At 46.8% G+C, this 12,392-nt stretch overlaps 1 protein-coding gene across 4 annotated transcripts in view; it reads right to left on the bottom strand.

Moving 5' to 3' along the window:
• Window positions 1-1,831: 1,831 nt before the first annotated feature.
• The window catches only part of Txnrd3 (thioredoxin reductase 3), a 31,542-nt gene continuing 20,981 nt past the window's right edge, over window positions 1,832-12,392 (bottom strand). For all 4 annotated transcript variants that reach the window (NM_153162.3, NM_001178058.1, NM_001178059.1 and 1 more), the window contains 7 exons: window positions 11,569-11,661; window positions 7,980-8,056; window positions 7,387-7,543; window positions 5,083-5,190; window positions 4,298-4,393; window positions 3,166-3,300; window positions 1,832-2,632 (listed from right to left, as the gene is read on the bottom strand). In NM_153162.3, the coding sequence (NP_694802.2) occupies window positions 2,564-2,632; window positions 3,166-3,300; window positions 4,298-4,393; window positions 5,083-5,190; window positions 7,387-7,543; window positions 7,980-8,056; window positions 11,569-11,661 (735 nt within the window). In that variant the 3' untranslated portion in view covers window positions 1,832-2,563. The remainder of the gene's footprint in view (window positions 2,633-3,165; window positions 3,301-4,297; window positions 4,394-5,082; window positions 5,191-7,386; window positions 7,544-7,979; window positions 8,057-11,568; window positions 11,662-12,392) is intronic.

The raw sequence follows: 12,392 nt of genomic DNA, 5'->3' as shown, positions 1-12,392 counted from the left end.
GCTGCTTGTTCTTAGTTGCACCTGGCTTACTACTGCAGTGGCCCTGGAGAGTCACTTGCCCAGAGCAGCTTCCTCCAGAGAGATCATTACTAATAAGGAAAGAAAAGTGCTGAGTGCCAGGTTGGCTGTGGTGACCTGAAAGAATGAATCCTCTACCCACAGAGCTGTGAAGAAGGCGCAGTGCTCTCATACCAACCACAGAGCAGATGTGATAAGACAGAAGCCTGCTTGGGATGAGAAAGGCCCTCTGTGTGTGCACAGGATGAGGTCTGGTCCCATCTGTGGATTCAGGTAGCCACTGGAAGCCCTGGGACAAGGCCCTTCCTTTCTGAGCAAGGGGGAGCTCCAGCTGATGTCTTAAGTATAGCTATGTAGTGATGCGAAAAGGCACATAGAAGGAACTCAACAAAGTGGCATGATGCATTCACAATGATAAAGGACAAGACGACCCGGAACTTAACCTTTACAGTGCTGATAGGAAACACAAGTCAAGCTGGATTCCCCTATTCAGCAAATGTCCTTCAGAAATGAAGATAAACATAGACCTCCACAGACCGATGAAAGCCAAGGACTAGGTCCCCACCCGGGAAAGCCAGATGGAAATCTGAATGAGCTCACACCAAGATGAACTGGTTGGTTGTTTTTCTCACTTACTCTATAAATGGGCAATTGCTTAATTCCCTAGATGTTAAACAGGAAAGCGTGAGTCCCAGAAGCTCTGTATGCTCTAAGAATACAGTTTGGGAGATAAGGAGATGGTTCAGTGGTTAAGAACATTGGCTGCTCTTCCAGAGGACCAGAGTTCTGTTCCCAGTACCCCATTGTGGCTCACAACTGTTTAACTCCAGCCACAAGAGATCCAGTGCCCTCTTCTGGCCTCTACAGGTACCAGACATGCATATGGTGCACAGACATACATGAACAAAATACTCACATACATAAAGTCAATAAAAAAGACGACCAGCTATGCACTAGTCAGTGTTTGCCTCGAGGGGGTGCATCCAATATGCTTACTCTTCACACAACTGGCTGCATGGCCTCTCTGACACTGCAGTGACCAGACAGAAGTGTACAACACCTAGCCAGCAACTGCAAAAGCACCACTGTGTGTTCCAGGATTAAATCCCTTCCTGAGAACACATTTGGTAAGCATTCTGAACTCACCATTCCCAAAGGGTAGCAGCCATGCACCACCTTTGAATTGGACAGAAGTGATCACAGGTAAGGGATCCTGGTGGCCTTGGGTCCAAGTGACCTGATACCCACAGCATCCCGCAGCAGTGCTTCCAATACGTGAGAGAACAGCCAGCAGTCCCAGAAGCTAATTCCTACGTGGGCCATTCTAGATACAATGACACCTGAGTGCAGTCTGTCCCTGGCACTGGGGTACAGGCGTCATGAGTCAGGACAGTCAGACCCCTCTACACAGACCCTGCTCCCTCCCCCTCCCCCTCCCCCACATACACACGTCTGCCCCTCTTTTCTCTCTCCATCTAGCCTATGTCTAGTCACACTAACTAGAAACAGACCTCTTTCCTTTGACCTCTACACATCTTCTTACCTGGTCAGGCCTGTCATTTGGTTGATAGTTCAGGCAGTGCTTGGAGAACTGGTTAGACATCAGTTGTGAAGTATGATTTCCCTATCACATGTGGTGCCAGTCAGCTCAGACTACCCAAGATAACGGATGTATAAAGAAGAAGGGCCACTGCTATGGTGGTGCATGCCTGCAATCCCAGCCTTTAGGAGGCTGAGGCAGGAGGATTTTGAGTTCCAGGAGAGCCTTATTTTAACACCAAGTAAGACTCTGCTTCAGAAAAAAAAAAAAATACAGGCATTTTTTTTTAATTTTAGTGTAATAGTTTTCAATGGATCATGACTTAACAAATCATGTTTAACGAATTAGATCACACAAATTGTAGTAAAATCTTTTTTAATAGTACCCTTAAGATAAACATGGAAAACCAATAGCAATACAAGGACATTTTTTTTCTCTTCTTTGTGATGCTCCGTTAGACTAGAGGCTGGGAGGAGAATGGCTCCACGGTTCTCCCCTCAGGAGCTATGCAAGGAGTGAGGCTTGAGTCAGGCTTCTGACAGCAGGTTATATTAGTGGGAGGCCAGTGCAGCCAATTGCTCTAACCTGGCTCCCCAAACACCACAGATCCATAAGTGCTACACTCTGGGCAACAAGCCTCTTTACAGTCAAGTCCACAACTGAAAGATAATCTCTTCATGGAAACAAAGTGAGGGGTCAAAGCACTAGCAACTGGGAAAGGGAGGTGGGCTCACTGTGCCATCTAAGGCCTCGTGGGGTGAAGTCGAGGCTGACGTGCAGAAGTCGGCCTTGGCTCACCTCTGCAGGTTCCGAGCCAAGGTGTCAAGGAAGCAGCCTGGCTGCTGCATGCCGTCAGCTGAGACTCCAGATGCTGCTGCTGCTGCTGGTCCTCTGCCGCCTTCTCGTCTCTATGCCAGGAGAAAGTCCGGCACTGGTCCCCAGTGCCCAAGCAGATGTCATGGGCACAGAGTGAGAGTGTGACAGGGAAACCCAACAGCAGCAGGGCTAGCCTCAGCAGCCTTTCTGAGTAATGTCCAGCCCTGAGGACTTTGTGATTTCCAATGTTGTGAATACCTGTTTGCAAAGAAAACAAGAGATGGCAACGTTACTGCTGCTTTAACAAGGACGTGCTCCAGCTGCACTGAGAGAACACATTGAGTTAGGTTGCTAATATAGAACATACTAGAATCAAAAATCTCTGATGTTGCATTTCAAAATTGTTTTGAAGCTAGGCTAGTTAAAGCCGTTGTACCTCACTGTGGGCTGGGGAGACTCTAACTGGGTAAAGAGCTGGCAATGTGAGGACCCAAGTTCAAGCCCTGAAAGCCATGTTGAATGTGCAGGTACATGCTTATAAAATCTCCATGTCATGGAGACGGAGATAGGTACATCCTGGGACTTGCTGGCCAGCAAGCTTAGGCTATCGGCAAGCTTCAGGTCAGTGTGACACCCTGTCTCCAAAAGAGGTAGACAGTACCTAAGGAATGACACGCAAGGCTGTGCCCTCGGCCTGCACGTGCACGCGCACACATATACACACACACACACACACACACACAGAGAGAGAGACACATGGATACACACAGACATACCCTCCTGTTCCTTACCTCACCACAGGTGGGGTGGATTCCAATGGTATCATCCAGTAGCTGCTTCGTGAGCCCACATTTCATTGCAGCTGCAAATCCCTGCGTGATTTCACCAGCATTTGGCCCCAGAAGGTGAAATCCCACCACACGTTCCTTTAATAGAGACAGAACACAGAATTCCCATAAGCTAAAGATCAGAATGAAAGTCTACTCCCTGTCATTCACAGCTAAAATATATAAGATCACCCACAGGAAAGGAACTGAGCAGTGAACAGCCTCTCAAAGGATCTGTCAAAGGACTCGGTAAATGTGTGGTAAGAACTCACACTCAAATTTACTAGCACACTCAATTTGCCTACCTACCGGTGATGGAGCTCATGGGTGGGTGTGACTTCTGAATTCCACTGAGACAGGGCCACACAAACATGGCACATATGAAATAAGGCCCTACACTGGTGTGATCCCAGGGGCTGTGATCTTAGGAGGAGGATTTGTGGGCTCCGTGAGCAGGTGCCTGCTCCTGACACTCAGTAGAGCTCAGGAATGGCTGGTGGAGGCCGTCAGCAAGGCAACACGCAGTGGGTGTCAGGGTCATGGGGGCCACAGGCTGTGGCTGGATCCTGGCCTCCATTCTGATCCACCGTGAACACAGAGGCAGGGACAGAGGGGACAGAGCCAGGTGCATGAGACATCCCTGCCTAGTGCCCTGGAACTTCTCTCTGAGGGCCTCCCCTCAGCACTCCATATGCGCCATACCACTGAAGAAACACACACAGACGTGCACTGTACACAGAGCACTGCACACAGTGCTGGATGGTAGCCAAAGTGTCAGGAGCCACAGTTGTAGACCATCCGTGTGAAACCATGGGCTCTGGGCAGCAGCTCCTCCTGCGTCCTAACAGGTGCAGCTGAGCTGAGAACCTGCTCCTGTGCCAGCCTCTGCAAACAGCTGAGAGCTCGCTCCTGCCCTGACTGCCATCTTTTAAAATGCCATTAAACCCAACTGGCAAGAATCCAAGCTGTATTTTAAAATCTTAGGGGGTCAGGCTGGAGGCGCAACGCAGGGCAGAGGGTGGACTTTGCACAAATAGGCTCTGGGCCCAAGCCTCAGAGAAAATGGAGCAGACTGGAGAGCACAGCATCTACATACGTTGTCGAATTTGTTGCAGATTATCTTTGCATAACAGGTGTTGTTGTCTCTGCCAGCAACTGTCCACTCGAGAGGCCAAAACAAGGTGTGATACACCTAGACCAGAAGGGAAAAGCTTGAGATTAGCATCGTACAAAACCTACTCCTTGATACGCTCTTAGCCTCCTAAGATGACAGGCAGCAACAGCTTGTGTAGCATTGGAAGCCCAGGGTCCCAGCTGGAACACACTGATGGCTGCATTAGAGCCAGGCTCCCAAAATGCCAACTTGTCGCTTTTGCTTTGTGCAGCCATTAGTCAGAAATACAAACAGCCTCCTGTCGGCTAAACTCCATTTTCAAGCATTTAGAGTGTTGCTGGCGCCTGCGTGGGCTGAGAAGGTGACTACTGAGACCCCTGCCTAGTGTCACATTCACCCCAAACCTAGCAGATCAGCAGGCACAGAGCTGTCCCGCCTCCTGAGCACCACACCCGTGCTACTGACCCCAGCTTCCACCCTCCTTGGATAGCCATGTCTCTGGGGAGGCTCGTCTGAGTCATTATCCATGGGGCAGAGCCTTTCAGACCTGAATCCCCAAGGTCTTAACTCGCGTACCCGACCTCCCCTGCGCCATAGCTCTATTCTTCCTCTCACTTTGCCAGTGAGACAGAGTTTAGATTCACTTAGAACTCTCCCAAGTAGGCAGATGACTTCTCTAACATCAGCACAACACAGACTTGCAAAGTTACCACATAAAAAGTGGCTTCAAGGACAGACAGCTGATTATAAAGGACATATGGTCTTACTTCCAGATTCTCTTTTTTATACATTTCGATGGCTTTCTCTTCCGACAGTCCACAACAGCCATATTCCAGAGGTGTGAACACCGTTGTTGGGATGTTAATATAATCACACTAGAAGAGAAACACACCAGACTTCTGTGACCTGCTTCCCGGCAAGTTTCTACAATATGGATTCGTAAAAGGCAGCTGGGGCTATGTCAGATCAAAAGGGACTTGGCGGTTATAGAAGACTGGAGAAGCCTAAATTTGCTGGTGAGCATGTAAGAGAGCATGCCCGAAATGTATTTATTATTTCATTTCATGTGTGTGGTGTTTCCCTGAATGCATGTTTGTATTCCACCTGTGTGTCTAGTGCCTACAGAGGACTGAAAGGGGTATTGGATGCCCTGGAACTGGAGTTACAGACAGTTATGAGTCACTATGTAGGTGTTAGGACTTAAAAAAAACCTGGTTCTTCTCCAAGGGCTATAAGCATGTGAGCACACACACACACACACACACACACACACACACACGCACATGGGGATATGCATGCACGTGGAGGCCTGAGGTTCGCATCAGGAATCTTCCTCCATCACTCTTCCACCCTATCAACTGAGACAGACTCTCTTAGTCAATCCCAGATGTGCCTGATACAACTCGTCTTGTTGGCCAGCTTGCTCTGGGGATCCCATCTCTGCTCTCCAAGACTGGAATTACAGGTGGGCCACCACACATGTGTTTTAAGGGGTTCCAACTCTGGTCCTTACACGTGTTGGCAAGTGTTTAGCCCCTGTCCTATCCCCCCACTTAGCTGAACTTCTGCTGAGTTCTCGGGAAGGCCCTGCACTAATCAGAAGGGAAACATCTTTGTGTTTAAGCAGCACAAGCACCAGAAGCTAGAGCAAATTAGACTGACGTCTACCACTTCAAGAACTCAGAAAAGAGAAGTGTATTTACTAGAGTTATTTCGAGGAGAGGAGCAAGCTGAGCGGCACAACTCAGAGACCTGAGCGCCTCGGCAGAGGTTCCTGCAGGAGCCACCAGCTGTCTTCCTAAATGCAGCTGGGGAGCAGAGTCCCCCCACCCGCCATGGCACACAGGAGGATTTCTGGGCACCAGCCTCCTTCCACTTGTCCACCCATTACAACCACTGCCCTTACAGACACCCTAAGTGCCATGTACACTGTGGGGATGTGCATCACACAAGCAGAGGCACCACCTTGCATCTGCCAGCCCTGCCACAGGTCCCCAGGACTACTGACAGAGCAGTGTGTTCCTCACAGAGCAAGGTGAGACTCTTGAGGACACTATTATTCCCACAAACCTTGAGCTCTTATCTGATGATACAACTCCTAGAAAAGTCCATTGCTTCCTCAGTGGAATCACCCAGATCCCAAATGTCTCACTAAGGAATACCAAGACAGGAAACCACGCTGTTCATAGCTGTCATCTTGCAAAAGATGGAAGTGAAATTGCATGTGAATGGGGTTGACCAGGCAGGCAGTGCGAAATGCTCGCAGCCTGATCAGGACACACTCTCCACTGAGAGCTGCAGCAGACCACTTAGGAAGCTTGTTTCCAGCCCGTTGGATAATTCAGGCATCTTTTTCTGCCCTGGAGCATCTGGGTTGCAGCACTCTGGCATATAACTATACTTTTGGACTGTTATATGTGGACTGTCTGAGACCTGTGGGACTCAGCCCCCACCTGTCTGGTAAGTCCTAGGGCTAAATCCAAGGTGATTTCACTATCACAAGACAGCCCAAAGACGCAAAAAACACAAGTTTTATCAACTATTTAATCAGTAGTAAGTAACTCAACTGAAAATTATTTCTAAGAATATTTATTTAGAAAATGAGTCAATGAGTGCTATTTGTACTAATTTTGATATCCTAATTTCTGTCAAGATACTATGTCTCAGGGCTGGAGATGAAGCTCTGTGGTAAATAATTTACTTGATTTTCCATGAGACCCAGACTTCAGCTCCAAACACACACATGCACAAACACGCACACACCACAGACACACACACACAGAGAAAGAGAGAGAGAGAGAGAGAGAGAGAGAGAGAGAAACAATGTATGCACATATTCACACAGAAAGGCATACACACACATACACACACACACACAGAAACACATATATATGTTTATGCATACAAACACACACACACAAAGACAGAGAGACACATACATATGCTCACACATACACACATATGCAAAGAATAAACACACAGATACATAGCTAAGCACAGACATACACACAGACACATAGAGAAACAAACACACATACATACAAACAGGTCAACAATAGGAATAAACTTACCTTTTCTAAAGAGACCCCAAAGAGTCTTCGAGCTAGCAGCTTGCCTGCCTGTATGGCAACGGGGGTGAGCTCTGGTTTGCCGTCCAGTATGTCCCCAATAGCATAAACATGAGGCACGTTGGTCTGCTCCACATCGTTTACTGGTATTTTGCCATTCCTGGTGGAGTGAGGAGGACAGCACACACACTAAAGAGCTGTACTGCTAAGTGGCACCACAGCTGGGGACTGCGGTGTTCAGTGACCTAGAAGACAGCTTAGACTATGCTTCCTGCCAATCTGAAGCTTCCACATTCCCCATGATCACCCAGGGCTTTGGAATTTTTCTCTTTTACTGATCAAAGATACTAAAATTCACTCTAAATCATAGACAGTGGGAGAACATATTTTTATGAATATGTTTTTAGATTGCTATTGAATTCATGAGCTCCTTAAGGCCTGTGCTAAGAGTCCCTAATTGGCTGATTAAGATAATAACACTAGGTTAGCATCATATTTATGGTGAGAAATCTGAAGCATTTGAATGTTGTATCTTAGCAATTAGCAGAGTTTTTATGGGGTTATGTGCAGTAACAGTACCACGACCCTAAACTTACTTCTCATTGATTTTGACCCCGATCTTCTCCAGCCCTATTTTCCTTGTACAGGAGTCACGACCAATTGCTAACAAAACCTGCATTTAGAGAGGAGACCAGAAGCATAAATTATCCCCATGAGAAGGACAAGGGAGATACCACTACAGACGCTTGGGCATTAAAAGAATAACAGTGAAGTACTGTAAGTGGCCCAGACCAGTAAATTAGATGGACTCCTTCAGAGACATTGCCTAATAACCATCTGAGTTTTTCTGTGGCTGTGATAAAAAAAAAAAAAACAGTCCAAACAAAAGCAACTTAGGGGAGAAAGGGTTCTGACCACAGTTCATGATGGGGAAAGTCAAGGCTTCAAGCTTGCAGCAACTTCCACAATCAGGAAGCAGACCTGATGGACTCGTAGGCTGCTCGGCTCTCTTTATTCATTCACACAGCCACAGCCAGGGAATGGCACAGCTCACAGTGGGCAGATCTTTCCATCTCAGTTAACACAAGATAATCCCCCAAGTATGGAAAGGGGTCCTCTTCCAGGAGACTCTGGGTTCTGTCCAGCACTAACCATCACATTAATTTCACCCATGAAACCTGCAGAAGCCTATGAGTTGTTACCTCCAAACCTACATGTTTCTGTACTGGCCCAGAGTATCTCAGCCTGTGACAGGATCTGGAGAGAGGGAGGGATCTGGTGATAATTAAAGTGAGGTCACATGGGTATGCCCTTCCTCTGGTTTGGGTGTCTTCCATGGGCTCGTGTGTTCAAGAGTTGGTCCCAGCCTGTAGTGTCCTTGGGAGCTGAGGAGCCTTTGAGTGGTGAGGTCTATGGAGAGGAGGTGAGGTCACTAGGAGCAGGCCCTCAAAGGGGACTGTGGGACTTCAGTCCTTTCTCATGCTCCTTTTACCCACTGCTCCTACTGTGCACCCCAGCCATGCTGTTCTGCCTTGCCATAAGCCCACACCACACACACACACAGGGAAAAGTACCAACAGTCATGCAGTGTCTACCCCATTCTCCTGCCCCCAGGTACAGATAGACACAACACCAGTGGCCCTGGGAAGGCCACCTGCATACACCATGGCAGGCACTGAAGAGCAAATAGCACACTACAATAGTACACATTAAGTCTGTGGTGACAGAACCAAGCAGGGGTGGCTGGGCACTGGCAAGGGTCCGGAGCTTTCTGGACTCACAGACATGTTCTACTGCTTTAAAGGAGTGTGCCCTATACCAGCATGTGCATTTACCAAAAATGACCAACTGTACAATAGGCCTGATCATCCAATTATAAGTTACATATGAGCAACTGTATACCAATGTGTTGGAAATCTTAGCAGAAATGGACTAACTCCTAAAAGAAGACATAATAAATCAAAAGTCACTATTTTTTTAAAACCTGCAGAACATTCACACATTCCCCTGTAGAATTTAAGCCTAGAAGGTTCCATCAGTAAATCTCACCATACATAAACTCCAATCTTAATATTCCGTAAATGTGACCAGAAGATAAAGAAGGAAATAAACACACTATCAGTGTCTTCCAAGAACCAGGACGACCTCAACAGTCAGGTAAGCCTAAAATGTTTAAGATGTAATGTTGCAGTAATGTGAAAGGCAATTATAAACCAAAACCAGGCATGGCAACACGCATAGCTATTCTGGCACTTAGGGGACCGAGGCAGGAAGATCACTATGAGTTTGAGACCAGCCTGAACTACATAGTGAGTTTAAAGCCAGCCATGTCTATTTAGTGAGAGACTGACTCAAAAAAAAGCTGACAAATGCTTACAAACACATACACACATACAAATCATACAAGTGTGCACATACACCACACATGAGCTCTTACACATACATACACCCAACATGACTCATAACTATAGATATTCTAAATTCTAAACAAATTGAAATCAATGAACTGGGTTGATACCAAGAATTCAAAGCTGATTTTAAAAAATCACTTAATACTTTGACAGGTTTGAAGGAAACCAACCCAATGTTTCCCAAACCCTGGAGAAAAAGTTACAAGTGAATCTCTGTGCTTAATTTTTAAATAAAGAAATAAAGTAAGAAAAAAACAACCCACTTGGCAAACAAAGCCTAGAATGTCCTCAATTGCCACCAGCACACTGAGGGGAGCATCACTCGTTCATAAGAAGCCACCGAAACTTGCCTCTTGTTATAGAAAACAAGAGAGTCACCTGCTGTCTGTCGCCTCTATTTATAAACCTTGCACTGGAGCCCTGGCTAGTGAGCTGTCCTGGGTGGCTTTCTGTGGCTGTGATAAAACACTGACCAACCTCCTAGGCAAGGGTTAATTTCAATTTACACTTCTGAGTATCACTCAGAAAGTCAGGGTAGGAACTCAAACAGGAGCAGAAGCAGGAGCCATGCAGGGAGCTGCTCCCTGGCTCATGTCCAGTCTGCTTTCTTACACAACCCAGGACCACCTGCCTGGGGTGGCACTGCCCACAGTGGGCTGGGCCCTCACACATCAATCAGGAAAACACCCCATGACGTGCCCACACACCAGCCTGGTAAGAGGGGATTCCTGGGTTGAGATTCCTTCTTCCTCGGTGTCTCTAGTCTGAGTCAAGTTAACAAAAAAACCCTAACCAGCATTACAGCAGAGAGGAGACTAAGCCGCTTACTGCCAAAGAATATGAATGTGTGCACAGAAAATCCACAGCAATATAAGGAAAGGGCTTCAGGTAAGATTCGTACAAAAAAATGAATAATTTTTAAACCCCACAAAATTTGGCCTTTTTGTATAGCAGCAGCATAGTAAAAACATACAGACACAGAGAGAGAGACAGAGACAGAGACAGAGACAGAGAGACAAACAGAGACACAGAGAGAGAGAGAGACATTTGTAACCACGTAACACACAACTCCCAGGAACAAACCCATGAGAGGCTCTCATCTCCTAGAGGCCTGGGTGACTGCTGGTGGAGCCTCTAAGATCTCAATACCTGGACATTTGCACTCTTCCTAGACGACTGCCACCATCTGTACACCATGTGACCTTAACCAAAGTCTCAGCAGGCAGAGGCTGGTCTTGTGCTTGGTTATGCACTTTCTAGCTTGCCTGTTCCTCCATATATTTATGTTTACTTTTTAGATAACTACATAATGCACACAAATAAAGGGTGCATAGGAAGTGTACAGTTCCTATTAAAACTGCATCTAAGAGACCCACTGGTACCCTAGCCTCTCAGGCTATTCATATTCATACTACTTCAAGAATTAGGAATTGTTTGCCTTTGAAAAGGAAAACTTGATTTATTGATTTTTTTTGGTTTATAAAATATACTTGATATTTATCATAAAATTTCCAAGTAAATGTATGTATGTATGAAATATCTAATTCTCAGAATAAGAGACCAATGTGGTTTGGATGTGAGCTTCCAGAGCTTTCAGTGCACAGTCACATATGAGCACACTTCACACGAAACTCTTAACACATCACTGACCACGAGTGTGGTCGCAGCCTTCCCCACCCCCACCTTCTTACCCAGAGTTGGGAGCAGTAAGCTGAAGGTCATTTCCCAATGCCCTGCCTGCTCATTCCCAGGAACACTCACCACACACACTCACCGTGTTGTATATCCCTTCTACTGTTTCCGGTCCTTCGGTGGACTTAGCCACGACTTTCAATTTTCCTGGTAAACCTTTCTCCAACTGTTGAACCTAGTGAGGACACATGAAGTACTGGCTCTAACATGGCAGACAACAAACTGACCAAAGGACATGCATGTAAAGGTGTGCTTGCAGTGTGATGATCACATGTGTAGCTAGGTACACTTGAGCTCTCTAGACTAAGCAGAGAAAGAATACATCCAGGCTCTGCAGTTTGCGGATAGAATTAAATGGAGGATTCACTGAGACGGGAGGCAGCAAAAAATGAAAAAGAGAAAAGGAAAAGAGGAAGTCTTCCAGGTGTTGGCTTATTAAGTAAGTGCTCCACTTACTGTGTGGATCAGAAAGATTAGCAGGGTCTAAGTGGGAAACGTGGTGCTTAAATGTTATCTTGTTAAAGTTGAAGTACTCACGAGGACTCAAGCAGTGGTGTCTAATGGGCTTCTCTGAATGCCTGTGGGGGTTCAGGAGAGCCGCCTCAACAGGGGCTGTTAATCCGAGTGCCATTAGTGCTCAAAGAAATCTTAAAGCTACAGATCACCCTTAGAAAGTACAGGCCAGCGAAGAGAGGCAGACAAAATCAAATGAGCGCCAGCAATCTGCGGGCTGAGCAGACTGGATGGGAAGCCACGGGCTGAGGTTGCACCAGTCAAAGGAGAAAGCGCTCGCTCGGCAGAGGAGACATGTACTACAAGCAGCAGAGGGACCCATAATGTGTGGACACAGATGTGACCACTAGGCTTCCTGAAAAGCGGTTTCAAAGGACTGAGAAATTGGGAGGA

This window comes from Mus musculus, chromosome 6 (assembly GCF_000001635.26).
Source record: "Mus musculus strain C57BL/6J chromosome 6, GRCm38.p6 C57BL/6J".
Classification (NCBI taxonomy): Eukaryota; Metazoa; Chordata; class Mammalia; order Rodentia; family Muridae; genus Mus; species Mus musculus.
This window is presented reverse-complemented; position numbering and strand designations above follow the sequence as displayed.